At 39.2% G+C, this 21,189-nt stretch overlaps 1 protein-coding gene across 1 annotated transcript; it reads right to left on the reverse strand.

Annotated features, from left to right (window-relative positions):
* Window positions 1-3,226: 3,226 nt before the first annotated feature.
* On the reverse strand, window positions 3,227-20,408 carry LOC146630029 (hexokinase-1-like). Its single transcript, XM_085356754.1, has 18 exons — window positions 20,049-20,408; window positions 17,969-18,131; window positions 15,031-15,179; window positions 13,974-14,093; window positions 13,550-13,645; window positions 13,344-13,443; window positions 12,715-12,898; window positions 12,180-12,335; window positions 11,855-12,088; window positions 11,198-11,502; window positions 10,025-10,173; window positions 9,601-9,720; window positions 9,275-9,370; window positions 7,429-7,528; window positions 7,015-7,198; window positions 6,633-6,788; window positions 5,140-5,373; window positions 3,227-4,348 (listed from the first exon to the last, which is right to left on the reverse strand). The coding sequence occupies exons 1-18, from the start codon at window positions 20,109-20,111 to the stop codon at window positions 4,198-4,200; spliced, it is 2,760 nt and encodes a 919-aa protein (XP_085212880.1). The 5' UTR covers window positions 20,112-20,408; the 3' UTR covers window positions 3,227-4,197.
* Between the last annotated feature and the right edge of the window lie 781 nt (window positions 20,409-21,189).

Consider the following 21,189-nt stretch of genomic DNA (forward strand, 5'->3'; position numbering starts at 1 on the left):
ATAACGTACCCAACCTGATGAGAGCTGGTAACAAACACACATGCACGCAGTTGCACACACACGCATATACACACATACAGAAAGGGATATGGAGTTTCTCTTGTATAACGCAAGCTACACGAGCGGCAACTGCTAATGTACATGCACCACTTCTATGGTATTAATTATAGGCTTGTGCATCTAAAAACGTAGGACAAATACCTGCAGACAAAGTCTAGATACAAGAGGATCTTCAACATACCTGTACACGCCTAAATAGCTTCGAGGAAATGCAAACACTCAATTGTTTAAACTCTTTAATTCTTCCCAAGCTTGTCATATGGCAAAAGAGGAAACTAATGCAAAATTTTAAATGAATTATATTCGGCAAGCACAACAATAGCAACAATATAATACAGACAAATATACAAATCACAGGAGCATAGATTTTCAAGTTAACTTTTATAGTAAGTTGTTTAAATATTGCGATTTCTTACGGTTTCTATGAGCATGTATCTGAGGGCATTTGTACAACAAGAATTCCACTTACCTGACTTAATCCCAGTAAGAAAGGCAACATGCTTGTTGAAGTTGGTGGGGCAAGATTCTTAGATCAGCCTTAATGCAGTGCTGCATGCTCAAGAATGTTCGTCATGCAGTAAATGCTTGCATGAAATGGGAGAAAAAAAGGTCAGTATCTGAACTTTTCTCTGGGTTTAAAAGCCATGTGGGTACCAGGTTCCAGTTGAAAAGTCCTAACCCTTCCCAATCACATTACATTGGCCTTGATGACAATGAGGTCAAGGAAAGGTGTAAAGGAGAGTTTATATAAAACAGAACAGCCAGTGGGACAATAGTTCAGCCCCCACCACCACCTAATCATGAGTGGCAAACTTGAATACAAAATGATGATATAATGTAATAAATATGTGCTATATATTAGACATATAATCCAAAAATTGTGGTGTGAAAAAAAACCATTCACAAATACTCATAGGTTGTGAGACACCTTAAAAATGCTATAGATGACAGATAAAAGGTCAGCGATAGATTGTCTCCATATAGCGCATTGTTTTGAACTTGTCTGTACCCTTCCTGATTTTTGCCCATGATATCTATAAACCATCACAAGTTATCTGATGTAAAGGAACTCTTTGTGCCTTTTTAAAATAAACAAACCATGATTCTGAAAAGCAAACTATAGAATTTCATGAGAAAGTGGTGGTATTATTAAATATCTAGAATAGAATAGAATAGAATTCAACTTCATTGTCATTGCACATGTCACAGGTACAAGGCAACGAAATGCAGTTTGCATCCATCCAGAAGTGCTTTAGCCATGATATAGATATATTACAAATATATATTAGCAATAATATAGATATGTGAGTATATTACAGAAATGGGTCTATTATGGTATGTTATAATGTACACGGTATGAAGTATGTTATAAATATGCTATTACTATAAGTATGTACAGGCTGTAGTGAGTACAAGCTATGTACAGGCTATGAACAGGATATAAATATGAAAAACTATACAGAATATGAAATAAATAACTTTACAGAAATCTGAGATATACAGTTATACAGAAATGTGAACTATGCAGATAATAAACAGTTGTAGTTTTAAAATTTATCGTATTGTACAGAATGATTATTTACACAGAATTATACAGTAGTGCAGTTAAGATGTGGATAATTTCTACAGAGGCTATATAAAGTGCTAGTGGTTTTGAGTGGTGGTTCAGTCCATGTTATTATTGTGTGTTTGAGGTTGTCCATTGTGTGTGTAGGTGGTTGTGGGTGTGTGTATGTCCAGTCCATGTGTTAACGTGGGTCAGATGTCAGGAGGCAGAGTTCAGGAGTCTGACAGCTGTGGGGAAGAAGCTGTTCCGGTACCTGGTGGTCTTAGTCCGGAGGCTCCTGTAGCGCCTCCCAGAGGGCATGAGGGTGAAGAGTCCATGTGATGGGTGACTGGGGTCTTTGATGATTTTCCCAGCCCTTTTCAGACACCGCTTCCTGTAGATGTCCTTTATGGCAGGAAGTGGTGCTCCGGCGATGCGCTGGGCAGTTTTCACAACCCTCTGCAACGCCTTCCGGTCCGAGGCAGAGCAGTTCCTGTACCAGACTGTTATACAGTTGGTCAGGATGCTCTCGATGGTGCAACAATAGAAGTTCACCAGGATGTCTGAGGACAGGTGGTTCTTCCTCAGAGTCCTCAAGAAGAAGAGGCGCTGGTGAGCCTTCTTGACCAGCTTGGAGCAGTTGGTTGTCCAGGTGAGATCCTCGGAGATGTGGACTCCCAGGAACTTGAAGCTGCTCACACGCTCCACAGCCGTCCCGTTAATGTAGATGGGTGGATGTGGGTCAGCATTTCTCCTGTAGTCCACGATGAGCTCCTTGGTCTTCTCGGTGTTAAGCAGCAGGTTGTTTGTGTCGCACCACTCAGCCAGACGATCCACCTACTCCCCGTAGGCGGCCTCATCGTTGTCACTGATGAGGCCAATCACCGTGGTGTCATCTGCAAACTTAATGATGGTGTTAGAACCACCGGCAGGTCTGCAGGCATGGGTGAAGAGGGAGTAGAGGAAAGGGCTCATCACACAGCCTTGTGGTACACCAGTGTTCATTGTGATTGTACATGAGCAGTGGTTATCCAGCCGGACATGTTGGGGGCGGTTGGTCAGGAAGTCCAATAACCATTTGCACATGAGGGAACTGATGCCCAGGTCTGTCAGTTTCCTGATGAGTTGTGAGGGGTGGATTGTATTGAATGCTGAACTGAAGTCTATAAACAGCATTCTGGCGTAGGTGTTGTTGTTGTCCAATTGTGAGAGGACAGAGTGCAGTGCGATGGAGACTGCATCCTCTGTGCTCCTGTTCTGGCGGTATGCGAATTGGTGGGGGTCCAGGGTGGGGGGGGGGGGGGGGGGGGGGAGACAGGATTTGAAGTGTCTAGTCAACTATCTAGTCAAGATAGTTGATAATTACCAAGCTATGGCACAGGCACAGCCCTTCCTTTGTATCAGATGAATGGTGAACTTAATGCACTTTTTATGTGTCAGCTTGTTACCAACTTCACCATCTGCATTTCCAGTTCTGCCCCGCTTGACAGCTAAAGAATGAGACACAGGTTTTACTCCACAACAAAATATAATTTAATGAATTAGCTTTTTACTGTGTCGATCACAAATCTATAATGATGTTAAAAAAAAATAGAGCAAAAGAAAGAAAATGATCCGGTAACCTCCTTTGTGTTGATGTAAGGCATGCAGTCTCCATAGAGCTTTGGACATTGAAGCTACAGGTCATACAGTAAGACACACTGACACTCAGCTACAAATACACACAAAAGCGCTCATTATGTCCACTCTTCTTGGGGCCCAATAAACATTTATTGTTTGCACATACAATGAGTAGAAGTGGTATAAATCACAACACCAAAAGTTTAATAGTTTACGAATAGCAATAGGATGGGCTAACACTTCTCTGGGGATTTTTCTACCTTGTCCACTCTTGAGGAATAATGGTATGGTGATGCAGGAATATTTGAATATGTGAATTACACTGACAGTTACACAGAAAGGGGTTAGTAGACAAACACGTTGTGTGAGCATGTAGCACACAAAATGAGGGAGATTTTAACAGCCGTGACTCTTGCATTCAAACCTTTGCAACGAGCCCTTTTGGAACTGGTTTTTCTCAACCAAAGGAGCCTGTAAAAACAATCGGCTTCATTCAGCTTCAAGAAGGTCCTTCATATGGGAAGTTACATTGACGTGTTGCTGCTGTAACTTTCATATAAAAAGTGCAGACATTTACTTGTGTCTATGGTGCAAAAATCTTGATGACCTCTGGGATTCAAATTGGCCCGAGCTATATAAATACAATTATATATCTGGCTTCATATAAAAATAAAACTAGTAGTACACAAATATTGCACACCTAAGGGAGTTTAGATTTGTCAGGTTATTGACAAGCTATTGAGGAAAATGTACAAACACGGAAATAATAAACCATCTGGTGCAGTATAAATAAATATTTAGATACTGAGTTTTAATTCTCTGCATGCAGTATATCTCTCTGGCTGTAGGTGGACCAAGTTGGGCACAGGTGGAGTCACGGCTGCCAAGGGGAAATGGATGTAGGCTGTGCGGTGCGTGAAGGTCATGGTGGAGCAGCAGGTAGTTCTTGTGGACAATTGGGACAGAGCTGCTCAGTGTTGCTGGGCGTCCAGCTCCCTCTGGCGGCAGCCCACAGCAGTGATGAGGGCAGCTCCCTTACCGCTGCCGTCCTCAGACAGCAGGAAGTTGACATCACATTTGGGGGCGAGTTCCTTCACAGTTTGTTGGAAGATCCGAGAAAAACTGAAGAAAAGAGAGCAAGAGGAAACTGTGGTTATGAGGCAGCTTGCTACTGAACTTGAAATGACAGTTGCTTTCCAGCATAGGTGACAGACATACATATTATTCAAACTTTACAACTAGAAGCAGCACAGAGTTGTGTGAGGAGGTTCATTCGGGCCTATCGAGAGGGTGTGGACTTGGAGGTAAAAGAGGTCCTCTGGATTTTTATTGGTGCAGTTATCTCCTAATTTGTAACCCCAGTTACAAGAGTCCATCAGTAGTCCCCTCGACAAACAACCAAATGAAGATGTTAGCCTTGAGGTACTTTTTCAGAAAATTATCTTTTATATAAAAAACTGGTATAGTTGTAATTTGTCCTCACAAAGAATCACAAGTGGTAGCAGATCAAAGTGTTTTAAGGCTAAGAGATGTAGACAGATTGTACATTTAGTTGATTTATAACATACTAATACTTGGCTATTTATGGGTTGTAATATGTTTATTACAGTTTCTGCTGTTTTTATTCTGGACATCTGCAAACGTACAATTTGCTTTATCTTTTCAATGTCTAACATGCATTATTTAATGTCAAAAAAGACCCGTATATTTGTTGACTATAGGTCCTTCAGCACTTTTTGAATGTTTTTCCATCCTAGTGACTGAATAAATAATTCAGTGCTACTGTAAGGCCAGTGAGTTTGGTAATCTTGGGTAATTCTTTGCAGACTGATGAAATACAGTAACATTTTAAAATGAACGGGTCTCCTTTCACACAAACATGCCCTCTATTGTGTTCCTATCCCAGCTCTTACTGTGGGTGCAGCTTGTAGAGTGTGCCATCCACACCCACTGTAACATCCAGGTGGTCCAGTCTTCTGTTCTCACGGATCTTGTCCACCACTGCAGCCATTCCAGCTCCGCACAGTTGAGCTGCTCGGCGGGACACTGTGCCGCACACCTCCTTGACGATAATACTGTCATCACAGGTGCTGTCGAGCCCCAGCTGCTGCAGGATCGCTCTGACCTGCAGCAAGGCCAGACGATCGCTGTGGAGAGAGGTGGGAGGGGGGAGAGTCAGAGGTCAGCCAACAGCAGGAGAGTCATTGGATACCTCACAGCTGTTCCCAGAGACTAAGGTAGGCTTAAACAGCACATAAGCTCAAGTGCTCACATCCCCCTTCCTTCATCATTCCTAGGTGTGGTGACTCATTAAAAACTGCTTTTTGCTGAATACTTCAGCTTAATCCCATGTTTTCATGATGGTATACTATTAATTTCCCAGCATTTTGCATGTTTAAGCCGCAGGCTTTATATAAACACAGATACTTTACAGTACTACTAACTCTTTCTAGCTTTCTGGTATTCACCATTTTCTTCTTAACTTCCGTTTTCATTTATTTCGCTACAGTATGAAAATTAGTCTGCATCAGACAAATTACTTTTTTAACCTCTGTATGGTTATGCAGGTATTCTGTAGGGGCAGAACATTAAAAACTGTCCCACACAATAATATTGTAGCTAAAAAACTAAGTACAAACTAAGTGCATTTTTTGTCTGAGGTGTATTATAGACTACTTCTTATGTGCTATTAGCTTTATCTGATATTCTGATCTTCTAAATTCACAAGATAGATAATATATAATATTCTGTAAAAGTCAGTGGAGCCTATGCCTGCTAGGAGGTGTATAAAGCAAACAGTGTTCTGTGTAAAGTTATATAAGTTATATAATTAAATTTTATACTTTTGTAGTTATTAAATGCAAAATACTTCTGGTGCTAAACTTTTATTTGAATTAACTTGTGATGTTTGATAAGAGTGGTAAATGTAAATGTACCGAACTCACTTTTCTGTCTCCTGGCTTGACATCTGTGCGCAACTTTGTAAACTTTACACATTTGTCAGAATATCCATGTCATAGCATAGATCACCTAGAGCATAACAGGTGGCTGCATTCAGTAACAGTTCTATGAGAGAAGAAACTGATCTTTTTTTATTTAAGCAACTGATCCCTCTAATGTTGAAAATCAGTCCAAACCGGCAGTGGTTGAAGACTGTAACCACAACTTATGTGCTCTTTATCTTCTAATTGAAGAAATTGAATGTTGTGTTTGAATTGAATGCTCAAAAACATAGTTGGGGTGAATTTTACCTTTAAATAGGACAGACTATTTTTTAGACGCCACAATTCTGTAATGTCTGCTCCTGGATAAACAGTTTGTATATAATGATTGTTTGATAGCATTAAAACAGCCCTAACCAATAATTGCAAAAAAAAATAATGTTAGTGTGAAATGATTCACCCACCTTTCTATCTGTGACAGAAACTTTGTCTCAAAGATGCCCCTGGTCTTAAGTGTCTCTGAGATTTGTCCCCGGAACAGGAAGCCACGCTTGGTCAGATCAATCAAAATCTGCCGTACAATCTCACCAAGATACATTCCACTGCACATCTTCTCATATCTGTGATGCAAAAGAATTAACACAGCTGTGTCAGTAAGCTGTAAAGATGCTCTCTTAACTAGAGATACCATTTGTTTTCTTTTTTTCCCTTTAAATATATTTTTCTGTTTGCTCTTTGATCCAGTATTACTGAACAGGCCAAGATGTTGAGGGGAGAGTATAGCACTGTGGCAGGTGTTGCTATTTTGTTATTTGTGAAATAGTTGGGTACTAGCTGCATCCTAACCTTTGTTTGCCTTCGTTGAGTGAGTTCTCATCCACTGCCTGGTCGTATGTTGTCCTGATGTCATCCAGACAGCCATTGTCTCCAAATGCCCCCCACTCCATATTGACACACATCCGACCCTCGGTACCCGGCACTATCTCAATGTTCTTCATTTCTTCCATATAACAAGCATTGCTGCCCGTTCCTGAGTGTATACACAGCCAGGGCTGTTACATCTAAAAAGAACTACCAAATTTCTTTTCTAACTGTAGATTAGTATTGGGCTAAGGTGCAAAATAACACAAAAGTAGTTTTGCTTAATAAAATAAATACATAAACATATCATTTTGTTGTATGAATATTTACTTACATCTTTCATACCTTGCAAGATAATTGTAGAAAAAATATTTTTGTTATAGGTTGTGTGTCACTCACCTGCGATCAGTCCCACCTCACATGTGGGCTCCTCATATGCACAGGTCATCATCGTCCCCACTGTGTCATTCACTATGGCTACCACATCCAGCTCAAACTCCTACAAACATCACAAGAATTATTGTTTACACATCAAAGTACAACAATATTACATGCACGTATAATGCAGTAAGAACTTGTGTATGCTTTCCATGTTATAGACAAATTTCAATTAAAAAAATCTGTCGTGCAAAAAATCAGTTGTGTCCAGAATGCCCAGAATATATTCATTACATTTTTAATTCACATACTCATGATACTGAAGTGTTTACATCCGGTTACTTATATTAATAGCCATATAGATTTTTTTCCCTGCAGTCTAAAGAAAAGCAGGTAGCTGCTGTTGCTTAAGACTTTTCCAAGATGATGTTAAAGCAGCGTTAAGTCCATGTTTTACACTAAACATTGCTGGATGGTTGTTTTGACAGATGAATCAATATCACACCTGGCAACATCTTAAATGCCACACTGAGCACAATGCGGTTAACCCACACTCCTAGACAGGCGAAACAACAAACTACACAAGCAGTTTCAAAGAGCTGTAAGGTTCAGGAGCTCTGCCAGACCTCTGCTCTTAGCTGCATGTCTTCTGGGTGTTATTGCATGCTATAAGGACAGTAAACAGGTCCAGGCTCGTACCGCTTTACCTGTTAGTTAATGATTTACCTTTGGTTAATACTTACTGGATTCTCCATCTAAAAAAATAAAATTAATATGTGAAACCGAAAAGTGGCAACATGTGGATATTAGGAATTTTCTAGATATAACAGTGACACTCAACTGTATTCATAAAAATGTAATTTATTAGAGAGAGTAATTAGTCATATTTGTTGTTCTGTTGTAGGTTTATACAGTACGAGGTGGGGTTAAGTGCGTTTATGCTGAAACTGCAAAATTGCAGTTCACAGCAAAGATGCCTGTATGCTGGGATTAGCAGCTATGTGGTCATGTGACGTGGATGGTGAGTGAATATATGATGTGCAATCTTCTTTACTACTAAGGATTTACTATAAGGTTTTTAATGAGGTGGTCTGTTAGGTTACATATCCAGATTCTTTCCCTTCCTTATTCTGTAATGTTTTTATGAAACAAAGTTTAAATTATGAGATTTTAAACGACCAAAATAACAAAAGTTCTCTAAATAGTGGGTAGATAAGTGAATATAAAAAAAAAACAGTTAAGCTCTAAAATAGCTGAATTTCATTATTTAAAAGACACTGCTTTGAGGGGCTCATTGAAGGCAAGCATTTATTTGCTCAGAGTGCTGTCAGTCAGAACCTGGACAGCACTTTTAACCCTCGGATGGTCATAGTCAAAAAAGGGTCCCTTTTTTGACTATGACCATCCGAGGGTTAAAGAAGCAACAATATGAGGGACAAACTGTGCCTACATTATACAGGATGCAAAGGTGCAGCTTACACAAAGCCTTTTTTATCTCACCAAATATCCCATGCAAAGACTGCTGTGACAAAACAAATTTCCCACGTGTGGGACTAATAAAGGTTATCTTATCTTATCTTATCTTATTGTTTTGCTGTTCTTTGTAACAATAACCAAGCAGCAGTCAGAGGTATAAAATATACACTTATGTCTATTAAATTTGGGATCATTTTAACAATACTGAATGAAACCATTTTTCTGGTTTTAGGGTATTTTAGGTTTTATGTCTTTTAGGGTATATTTTGACTAAATGATGCATATTTTTTAGTAGCAAACTTTTCACAATAATGGCATCTTTGGGCTTTCTGTCAAATCCAGTGGATTAACTAGTGTTCGTGTTGTTGTGACCAAACTGGTCTGTGATTACCTCTTTCCTTTTGATTGCTTCCCGAAGAAGCTCCACTACATCTTCACCCTCACAGTCTGTGGCCTTGAAGCCTTTGGTCCATGTTACAAGGATGCCCTGAAGATAACAAAACAATAAGTAATGATTTAAATTATAATAATGTTTAATTTGACTGAATAACATTTCACAATTCTCTAAACATGACAGAAAAACGACTTATTAACCAAGTATGTGTCCATTACATGTGTACGTTACATTGTACATTATGCTTTGCCTTCTTGGTAATTTGGTTGTAGCTGGATTGAAAGCAACGTAAAGTTTTTGCTTTGAGGAAAAAGGGAACATACTGCATCCAGGCTGGTCTGATGGCAGGGGAACGAAAAAGTGAAACCCAGTGGGAGTCGAGCACTTTTCATTCCCATGTAGTCCAGGAAATCAGAGATGCAGTGCACAATGTGATCAAAAAGCTGGAAAGAGACATCATATAGAAAGAAAAGGTCAGGACTGCTAATGGCTTTTGGTGTTTTTTTTTTCATGTGAGTTACAAAGATTCTTTATGGCACCAATGCAGGTTTGGATTTGGATAGTTGCATGTTTCAAATGGATTTTGTTGTAGCTAGAAATTAAGATGGAAAAGAGAAGAAATTGCTATAAATGTCTATAAATGTTTAATCTGTTTTCATGGAATAAGCAGTTTTTAAAGACTGAGAATTATTTAAACATGATTATTGTTCCTGTTTCCTGCAACAAATACGCAAAACTGATCGGTACCTCTTCCCCTGTGCCCTGCATGACTTCTATGGGAATGGCATAGATTTTGTTATGCATCTCCACTGATCGTCTTTTCCCACTGCGAATCTTGACCAGAAGCACGCGGAAGTTCGTTCCGCCAAGGTCCAGAGCAAGGAAATCACCATTTTCTGTTAAAAAAAGCCAAAGAAATGAGCATGAGAAGGCACAAAACATATTTCTACAACCACTGAATAAGTTTTATCTGTTGTACTGGTTATAATTTAGAATAAATATTGTTCTCTCTATGGTTAAAAAACTTGAAAATAGCAATTATATTTGACTGCCAGGTACAGAGAATTAGGGACAAAATATAAGGCACAGAATTATTGGCTTTTAAATCTTAAAGTATTTGTCTAAATGTTAACCTTCATGTATTAATTGCCATTAGGCATCACAGATAAGTAGTGCTAGTTTATCAAGGTGAGGCCAACGTTTACTCGTGTGTGCTTCTGTGTCTGGTAATTCACCTATTTTCAGAAAACCTTTTGAAAGAAACACATAGATCTAGGAAACGTCAGCTGTGTCTTCAGTCAGCATAAACTGACCATTTGTACTGTTACTGGTTATTGGATTGTGAAAATCCTTTCATGCAGATCCATAAAGTCCACCTCATACACTAAAAGCAGTGCTTGTGCTGGGTAAACATGTCCAGCTGTTGGGTTTTTAAATATCTGAAGCCTGTTGTTTGACTCCTTGTGCCATGAACTTTACTCAAGCTTTTTGTGTTAGCACAAGCGCTGCTTTCATTATTACCAAAAACCAAACATATAGTGACTGATTGTTTCATGATACATTATGTAGTTTAGTAGTTACTTTGAGATGACATATAGACTCGCTTTAATTATTGATAATGCTGTTTTTATTGTGGTAAATAATGCAACTGTTTGTTTCACCAAACACTGATATTGTATTTTATAAGCACGTAATAATTTTACCTGATGCAATGGCGGCCTTATTACAGGTAATACACTCCTGAGTATAACACATGGTTTCACTATAGACCACACGAAACACTTTAGTATCAAAGGATATTGATATTTCCATCTGCATTACTTTCCTTTGGCCTTCATATATGACATAGACAGGCGTGAATGATTGACTTGGACCTGAGCTAACAAAAAAACGAATCTATGTATGTCTCATTTTAATTACCTGTTCCGTCCGGTGTGCTTCGAACAAAGGTGGGCAACATTTTGACTGTAGCGTCCTTGTGGCTGTCCTTCTTCAGGCCTCTTTCAATCTCCACCTTCATCCTTTTCTTTACCTCTAACAACTGATTTTTGCTCAACCGGAATTCTGCCAAAGTCTGCTGAATGTGGCGCGCCTGCTCAGTTAAACGGTATGCCACTGCTGTCACCATGGCCGCTCCTTTCCCACTCCCGCTTTCGGACAGCAGGAAACGGACATCTGAGTCTGGGACTAAGCGACGCACAGTTTTGTGCAGACGACGGGCATATCTGTTCAGAGAGCAAAAGAATTCCTCGTGAGTCTTCAAGTGAGTATTAGAATGTGTCAAAATCTATTTTTCATCAGAATTATGTATTCAGGCTGCAGAAATATATAAAACACTACACAATTACAGGATAACTGTGACTTAGGATTTTAGGAATTCACAATGCAGCAGATCTGAACTTCCACACAGACCAAAACCTGGAGTTTTTCATTTAGGACTGAATCTGAAGCCACTCAAAGAATTATCTGGCGTACATCCTTTCTATGCTGCATAGGTCTTTTTGGAGTGCATAATATCCAAACTAAATGTGCGTCTCTGGAAAGCGCCCTTTAGTCCCCATTTTATGGCCTACTCACTGAGGGTGCATCTTGTACAGGGATCCATCAATGCCGACAGTGGTACGAAGCCGCACAACTCCTTTATTCTCTTTTAGGCGACAAAGAATGGCTCCCAGAGTTGCAGATATTAGATTAGCTGAGCGGAAGGATACGATGGTGCACACGTGCTGCACAGCCAGACAGTCTTCATCTGAGGGCTCCACTCCAAGCCTTGTCAGGATTTCCATGCACTTCTTCAGTCCTTCCTTAGTCCTAAAATTACAAGTATTGTACATTAAAAAGGTCTTAACTCTTCTGTTGAAAAATGGAAGTGGAAAAACTATTTTATTCCTTCATGTCTCACTTTTCAATTGCAGATACATGTTTCGTCTCAATCTTTCCTCTCGTCAGGAGCTCGGGGGTTATTCGTCCCTCAAACAGCAGCCCCTCTTTGGCCATCTTGACCAGGATGAGACGTACCAGTTCTCCCATGTACATGCCACTGGCCATCTTTTCAAACCTAATCAGAAAGAAACACAACAGTGTTTTCATATAAGGTATCACAGCTACAATTTCTATTCATCTAAATTACAGTCCACTGCAGACTAGAATGCTTTTTTTCAACTGTAATCTTAAGGGACAAAGCTATATTTTATCTATAGTGGTGTGTGTACAGTAACTTCACAATGTGTAACAACAAAGAGAACTAGTCCCAAAGAAGTTAAGCATACTGGTATACTTTTGTGTATTATATGCAGTTCGTTTACTGTTTGGCTGCACAACTTAAAAAACTAACTTGCATTGTACTTATCGTAGTCTACAGTAAGTAAACTTACTGAAAGATATTTAAACTTTCAAAACCTTCTTTAGTTTAAAAAAAAAAAAGAAAGGAATCTTACAATTGTTTTCCTGGGTTGATCGATCCTCTGTCAATCTCACGGTCAAACTCTGTGCGGATGTCCTCTAGGGACCCATTATCCCCAAAAGCACCCCATTCAGTGTTGATGCACATCCGGCCTTCATCTCCTTCCACCAGGTCAATGTGACGCAGTTCCTCCATGTAGCAGGCATTTGTTCCCGTTCCTGAAAGGATGCACAACTGACATAACTCTTATTTCACTTCAAAGCAGAATGCAGTGTGCTATTTAGCTTATTTGGCGCCCCCACATGTAGAACTGTGTACACGCTTCTGTACAGTGCTCAGGACCTCGTGTGATTTTTGCCCAAGCTTGGACGAGAGACATTATTTTTGCTTGATTTTTGCCCTTCTGGGTTAGAACTTTAATATAAAAATGTATTCTCAACATCCTGGGATGGTTTGAAGTACTGATAAAGTACACTTGGTTACTAAAACCTGTTGGCTTTAAGGTGCTAAATACCTTTTCCAAAGCCTGGGGAAAGGATCTATTTGTTTAAAAGGGGCATATCAAATCATGTGAAATGCAAGATATTTTTCCCCCTACTTTAAAAGTGTCATTGGCTCAGGCATTTGTATTTGCCTAATGCAGTGGTAAAAATCCGTTTTTACCTATAATGATTCCCACTTCACAGCGCTGATCGTCAAATCCACAAGTCATCATAGTGCCAGTGGTGTCATTCACCACTGCCATGATGTCTGCTTGGTAGTCCTGGGAAAACAAGGTTATGTTTAACTCAAAACAAAATGGAAAAAAAGAGCCACCTGGCAGATGTCTTATCCATGTTTGCAAATGAAATCCACAGACAAAAACCTACCCCTCGTTTCTTGATAGCTTTGTTTAGAAGCTTCACAACGTCCATGCCTTCTACACCACTGGCTTTAAACTTCTTTGTCCATGTTAGTAAGACAGCCTGAAAAACAAGACTAACTTTAATTTACTATAAGACGGGCAAAGACAATCTCAAATATATGTCCATCGCTATTTCAGTCACGGCATCGCCAAACACATTATCTATAATATATTAACACAATAATATGATACTTTAATATAAATACAATACATACAATAAAATATAATGCATTGATGAATTTACACTGTTACATTCTATGGGCTTTATTGAGCTATTGATCTAAAACTATTAACAAAAGAAACAAGCCACACATGTTGAGATTGTAGTGATGACGTGTTTAATGAGCACAGTGAGTGGTACAGTTATCCTTTAAACTGGAAGTGTTTACCTCATCTAGTTTGGTTTGGGCACATGGGAAAGAGAACGTGAATCCCACAGGAAGTTTTTTATCCTTGATTTTTTGTTTCTCCATGAAGTCACCGAGGCAATCTGCAACATGGTCAAAGAGCTGCAGACACACAAAAAAGACATTTTTAAGAATTTCAAGGTGATGTAACTACATTTTGGCGCAAATGTAACATTTTCTTTATCATTTTAAGTTAATGCATCCTTAAAGTACAATTTCCAGTTTACATAAATATCCCTGAAACTTTACTTAGAAAATGCTTCAACAAATATGTAAAGAACATAAAAGATTCTGCAGACAGTTAAAAGCCTTTCTGTAAACCATGCATATTTTAGAAATCATCATGAGATCCTGGAAAGATAGCTGATATCTACCCATATTGACATGACTTGTGACTTAGCATGTTTTTAAACTATTTTTTTTTCTTTTTTCTTTTTAGTCATTGGATTAATTGTATACTTGCATGAAATTGTTTTTAAAAAAAATCACACCAATGAAGACTGTTTACAGAGTTGTATATTATACAATAAGTCACAATCTAAATGTACGTCTTTGTTAACAAACCTGTGATATATCACATTACATTTCTTCTGACCAGCTGTCCGTTCAGCATTTCACTAAACAGCATCTGTCTTGTTCTGTCTGTGTAAGTCATGGCCTAAACCAATCACACCGCCGCAGACAGTCATTCATGTTTTGGTTATCATGTTACAACACGGCCGCCAGCTGTCTGTCCTGTGTAGGCCAGTGTAGGTTCTGACGTTGCTCTTATTATTCCCAAGTGTCACAAAGATCATTTTACACAAACTGAATGTTGAGTCGGCCTTCCTATAACTGCTTTGTGTGGTGTGTAGACAGTAATGTTGAATATTCTTAATTAAGTGTGATTACGATACATCGGTGTGACAAGGATTACAGCATGAGAACAACATGTCTGATTGCTTCTTAGCTATGTTTTCACAGAGGAATGGCTCAATAAGAAGAATACAACAAGAATGTTTAGTACATTTAAAAATGGTAGAAATATATTTTTGGTTACCTGTGCCCCACTCCCATGGGTAATGTCATCAGGGGTCTCATAGATCTGGCTCTCCATCTGAACTGGTTGCTTCTTGTCTTGTGTCACTTTGACACGCAGGATCCGAAAGTTCGACCCTCCAAGGTCCAGAGCTATGAAGTCCCCCTTTTCTGTCAGGTTGAGAGTGTGGTCACACATTAGTCTTTTTGAGTTTTGTGATTTTTTTTCAATTGCAATTCATGACAGACAGTTGCAACTAGTCCTCCCCCTGGTGTATTCCAACCACACACACACACACACACACACACACACACACACACACACACACACACAACAAAAAACAGAAGATTTTCCCCATATTATGTATATTTTGGATCATACCTGAATACCAGAAGTCAACTCATAGGTGGCCCAAAGACTGCACTTAGGGCTACCAGGGTCAAATGTGAGTTTTGGGTAGATTTATGTTTTGCATTTTGTTTTTTGACAGTTTTTACAAGCAAAGGGAGTGAAAATGTGTTTCTTTTTTAAGAAATGTAATATAATATCCTAATTTTAATTTAGGGCAGATTAGAAATTAATGAATGTTTGATACTTTATTAAAGCTGTCACTGCTAATTCTCTCTAAGGCCATCAGTATTCCCAAGCTTGGCATGTCACTAAAAGAGAAAAGGAGCTTTACAGGCATCCACCACAAAGCACATGCTGTTAGTAGTAGCATCAACAAAAGACAATGTTTGGAATAATACTCCCCTCTTGGCCAAAAGTACAAAGATCTATATCAACATTTCTCAACAAAGACACGAGGAACATATCCTCAGGTTTATTTTCCTTACTCCCTACTTATGGTTGGAATGCTGCCTGTCCTTAGAATCAAATATATAAAGAAACCCACCGAATAAAATAAAAAAAAGAAAGGAAAGAAAAGAAAAGAAAAGCATAATGTCAACAAATAGCCCCTCTGATTAAAAATTGTGAAGTTTGTTCTGAAATGAATACACAGACCTATATGTGCAATATTACAGGTAATTACATAAATTTATTCTTCTTGAAATCTGACACTGGATAAGAACAGAACATGTGGATGTAAATTTACTATTGCTGGAATCAGAGTTGTAACCTTTAAGTAAAGAAGTTCAGCTGCCCTCCAACAAAACACTGTTCAGTCGTGCCATGACTGTAATGTTTGCTGCCTTGAGCTATTAATCCTCTTGACCTGACTGGAATGAGATGTGTGTCTGGGCTGGACATACAAGTGTTAGTGATTTGCCGCAGAGCATTTGCTGTTTTATAACCCATGTCGTTGTATATTCTCAGTGCTAGCATGCAAATGTCCTGATGCTGTTTCGTTTAATTAATGCAAAAATTCTTAACTAAGCTCGTCAAAACTAGTGTTGTAATCTAATCACTGATAAAAGAAGGCTTTATCTGTGGCATGGCTGGTGTCTGTAGTACTGGCAAAAAAAAAGAAACATAATATGGTTTACAGTTTTTAAATTATTATTATTTTCGAGAGATTTGATTCTATTTGATTCTATCTGCCATTTGATTCTAAAATACCTTTTAATTATTCCATTTCCATAAATGTGTTTTAGTAATAAAAGATAGTGAAAACAGAATCCGTGAGATTTAGGATGAAGACCCTAAGCTGGTCTGTCTACATTTGTATCTCTCATTAGCTTTTACACCAAGTATAATCTTATTACACAGTAAAACTTACAGTCTGAGCTGTTCATTTGTGAATTTTCTTTCCAGAGAAAAAAGTCAAGACAGAGGAATGGGATTAATTTTCACTTATCCCTCTTATCATGACAACCAACCTTGCCAACATGTTTGTCACTACTGTCATTATATGGATTTAAAATGTTTATTTATTTATTTTTTTTGCCATCACCATAGCTTCAACTTCGCACTTTGCTTCATCCCTGTCACCTCATGTTGAAACCCTAGGCTATATATAGTGCGAGAAGGCAGGAATGTCCGGCTGCCTTGTTCGGACATCAGTCTGCAGGAAAACTAAGATATACCTGAAGTATATTTCTGCATTTTTGTTTCTCATTTTTCGACTTGAATACAAGAATAAAACCAAAAACAGCAGAAAGACATTCAAATATTTAGTCATCAATTCTACTTTTTGAGGTTTGTTTCCCAGTAAATGATCTTTTATCATCTGTAATAATCTGACTGTCAAAGTATCCTGAATATACATTCTGTTCCTCTATTATTTTATCAGTATAGCCCCAAAATATAAGAAAAGTAACATCTTAAACTAGTTGCATGGTCTTACTAAAGGCCTTTTGCTGGTTACAGGCCAGTCCTCAGACTAGTAAAGAAAAATATTTGACACAAAGATATGATTGGATTAGACGAGCCTATGAGGATTCTGTTTCAGGTAAGTTAAATGTAACATTATGAGGTTTTCTTCTGCTTGTACGTTACACTGAGTGATGAGGCTGTGTGGACTGTTTGGCCTCAGGCCTAAAACAATAGTAATCTATTTAGCTTGAACCCAGAGCACAAACACAAAGAGGCTTATGTGACAATTTTAACATCAGCACATTCTTTACAGTCAGACAGAAACAAATACATCCTTCAACGAGTATGGATGAAATTTTGTCATCAGTGTGTGAATAGGAGGTATTAATGATGCTGCTTCTTCTGCATAATAGTGGAAATGCTCCTTTATTTTTGAACCATTTTGACTTCTAAAATGCAGAATTATTTTTGAGCTTTGTGATATTTTTTATATTGTTAAAATATTTTTACAAATTTTTAAGCATTTTTAAGTTTTAAAGGCTTAAACCCATGTGTTTGACCTCATTAAGTGAACTGCCAATGACTTTGGGCATTTGGGGGCACTGTTGGGCACTTACACAATTAAGGAGAATATTTTTGAGCTGATCAGAGCACTTTTCTCAATAATCTGTGATTTCTGTGAGACTCTTAATACACACTCTACCTGATCCATCAGGAATGGACCTGACGAACGTGGGCAGCATCTTCACGGTGGCAGTGGGGTTGGTGTCACGTTCAAGCCCATTCTCCATTTCCCTGCGGAACCTGTTCATGATGTCCTTAAGCGTCTCATCGGAGAACCGCATGGAGTACAGGTACTTATCAATCTGAAGAATAGGTGCACAGAGAAGTTGTTAGGGACGTTTTATGCTTGCTAAACATCTGTGAGACACTAATATTTTGCAACCTGAGCACATATCAATTAACATGAATTAAACACATGTAAACACTGCCTACTAGTATTGTCGTGGTTTAAACACAACAATGGGGGTTTCCTGGGATGGATTTTATAATGGGTTTGTGTCATTTGAATTAGTTAACGGCATGGCAGGAGTTCTAGGACATGGGCAAAAATCAATAAACAGGGAGTACCTCTAATTGTGGCAAAGAGCCTGAAGTTGGACACTTGAATCCATGTACTAGTCAGCATAACATTTTGATACAATTAAATTATCAACAAAACATTTTTTAATAATAGCTACATTATATGGTTACATCACAGTTAACACATCTAATGAATGAAATGTTTGTTGGGAGGATTTACAGAGGACAGTTTTTGTTATTGTTATATAATCACAGTGCATGCCATGGGGCACCCCACACGCCTGAAACCTGCTCTGTGCCACGAGACAGTCCACACATTTGTTACCCATCAAGCTACTCTGTCACATTATTAATATTAGCCTCTCCAAAATGTCACCTGATTTGTAGAGTTTGTCTACAAGAGTAATGAAACATGTCTGTAACTTTTTTTAAAATACAGTAACTTTGATGTTTGTCTATATATACTTTATAAAGTAACATATTGATTTTTTTCATGGCCAATCTTCTTAATGTTGTATGTAAATGCAGTTAATTCGTATAGTTATTCACTCTTAGTTTTCCTGACACTTATAATATGGCATCTATTATCAGTCTCTTTCTTATGTTATTTAACTGCATCTGTGTGATGCCTTCTTTTGTCATGTTTTTGTATCAAACTTTTTCAGAATTCTTACGGATTTAAATTAAATTTTGTTTGTTTGCCTGATCCTTTGATGCTTAATCAAAGAATACTAGTAAGACCAAAGGTCTACACACTAAGGCTACCCCGCTACTACAACACTTGGATAACAGATAGTAAATCTAGCTGCCACTAAATTTGACTCCTTATCTTGATATGGTTACAGTGTCGGTGTCCCCTGCAGGATGTGCATGGTTTAAGAGCTTTCATCCTTTCAAGGATTGTTTTTACCCCAGTAGTTCCAGTAACCTACTTCAGCAGTGGCACGTGTTGCTACTGCACTGTGATATCACACATGACGTCATGAGTATTTGACCCCACCCCCACTTACACTGACTGCCCTCACCCGTATCCCCTATTCCCTGGGGATATCTTACCAGTTTGTTCAGTCACGAATTCGCTGTGAACACAGAGTCCGTTTATATGGGCAGCTAGAAGCTGTAATCAGGCTCAGATTTCACTGATGGCAACGTCTATGAGCTGCTAAAAAATTGAAATGTGTTTTCACGATGGACTAAAAGAGGAATGAAATTAAGAAGGCAACAGTGCAATGGGATAGAACATCTATGAAACAGTAAAAATGAATGACTGGGAAAAGAAAGACACTGACAGTCGGGGACAAAATCGTGGATCTTGGAGATCTTGACTTTTGCCAACAACCCCTCATAGACACCTGTCTGCTTCAGATGCCATAGCAACCAGTGCTCCGTAAAAGCTCAGTGATGGAGCTTTCACCACGATCAATGACCACAGCCCTGCTCAAGGACATCTGTGTCAAATACTGCTAACAAACTGAAAATGCACCATATCAATATTAAACACCATGCTGGCTTTCTCCTCCCGTAACTCCCAAATGGTGCATCCTCTTCTCCCAACACGATAAACCCCAAAGATTCGATCCCAGCATGCAGCCACTGTTCGCCGGTGTCTGTGGGTACACGCTAGGCTGCTGTGATATAACAAAGCTCTGAAGTCTAATATAAAAGGACCACCATAACAGTTTAAAGCTGCTGTCGCTCACCTTTTTGAGTTGATCATCCTTCAACTCGGTGAAGTAGTAGGCCAGAAGCTGAGCCGCTATCATCCTGTCTGCGTGTCCTTCGGGAGCTGTCACTTACTACGAGGTGGTTTGACAGTGAAGAAGAAGGGAAAAGAAGATTGTTCAGTTTCCCCTCACGCTGATCCCGCTTTATCCTGAAGTAGAAGCAAAAGCAGGCCTTGCCTGAGCACTGTGTCAAGGCAAGGTTAAAAGGAAAAAGTCTGGTGAAACAAATGTGCAGCAGCGGCCCTGCCTGCTAGTCTGCGACAGGCACACACACATACACACACAAACACACACACAGGCTGGGTTTGGCCGTGCCTCCTCCCTCTGAGCTGCTAGCTCCCTGTTAGCTCTGAGGAGATGTAACAGCTCGGCACAGGAATGGTGGTTCTGTTTTGCCCTGCCCCCACTGAGCACTCCCATTGGCTGAACCCAGGACATGGAAGCAAAGGAAAGAGTGGGGAGCAAATTGGAGGAGGGGGCAACAGGGGAGTGCAAATGGGAGTGGGGGCACGGGAGTTGTGAGCTGAATGAGGAAGCGGCTTACGCACGATAACTGGCCACTCTCCTCCATAGACTTCCCCGAGTTTGCACGTCTCCATGTTTCCACGGCTACAGGAGGTGGACGTGCAGAGAGGCAGGGCAGCCACATGATGATGTCACTACTGCAATACACTGAGCACCAACTGCAGCCTGAAGCACATCACATTCATGCTGCAACATCCAAGCATCTTCTCATAGCTCCACACATGCAGCAGCACCGTTGGAGAGTCAGACTTGTGACTGATGGCTTCTTATCTCTGCAGCACACACCCCACCCACTGCAACACAGAAGCTAGAGATATAGCTTTAAAGCTAAGTGTCATTCCTGACCTTGAGAGGACATTTCTTAATGGAAGGCAACCTGCACACATTATGTACCTATAAATCCACGAATCAGCGTTTTTAATTAAAAAACAACAACTAAAAACAAAAAGTAACAAAGAATATAAAAAGTCAGGACGACTCATCCAAAGACAAGAAGTAAAAACATTTGTTTGCAGGTTGCAGTCACATTAATTGATATTTTGAAAATGTGTTTTATATATTTTTTTAAATCTATTCTTACATGGGCTTAAAA

This window comes from Diplotaxodon limnothrissa, linkage group LG6 (assembly GCF_057381915.1).
Source record: "Diplotaxodon limnothrissa isolate DT_005_m linkage group LG6, D_limnothrissa_male_GT1.1, whole genome shotgun sequence".
Taxonomy (NCBI): Eukaryota; Metazoa; Chordata; class Actinopteri; order Cichliformes; family Cichlidae; genus Diplotaxodon; species Diplotaxodon limnothrissa.

What these genes read in the sequence shown, in the direction of transcription:
- LOC146630029 (XM_085356754.1), bottom strand. Translation starts at nt 20,111, where the DNA reads ATGATAGCGGCTCAGCTTCTGGCCTACTACTTCACCGAGTTGAAGGAT. An exon ending in TGAAGTGGGAATCATTATAG is followed by an intron (nt 12,899 to 13,343) that starts GTAAAAACGGAT and finishes GCATCCTTTCAG; the next exon opens with GAACGGGAACAAATGCCTGC. An exon ending in TGCAGGGCACAGGGGAAGAG is followed by an intron (nt 9,721 to 10,024) that starts GTACCGATCAGT and finishes GTCTCTTTCCAG; the next exon opens with CTTTTTGATCACATTGTGCA.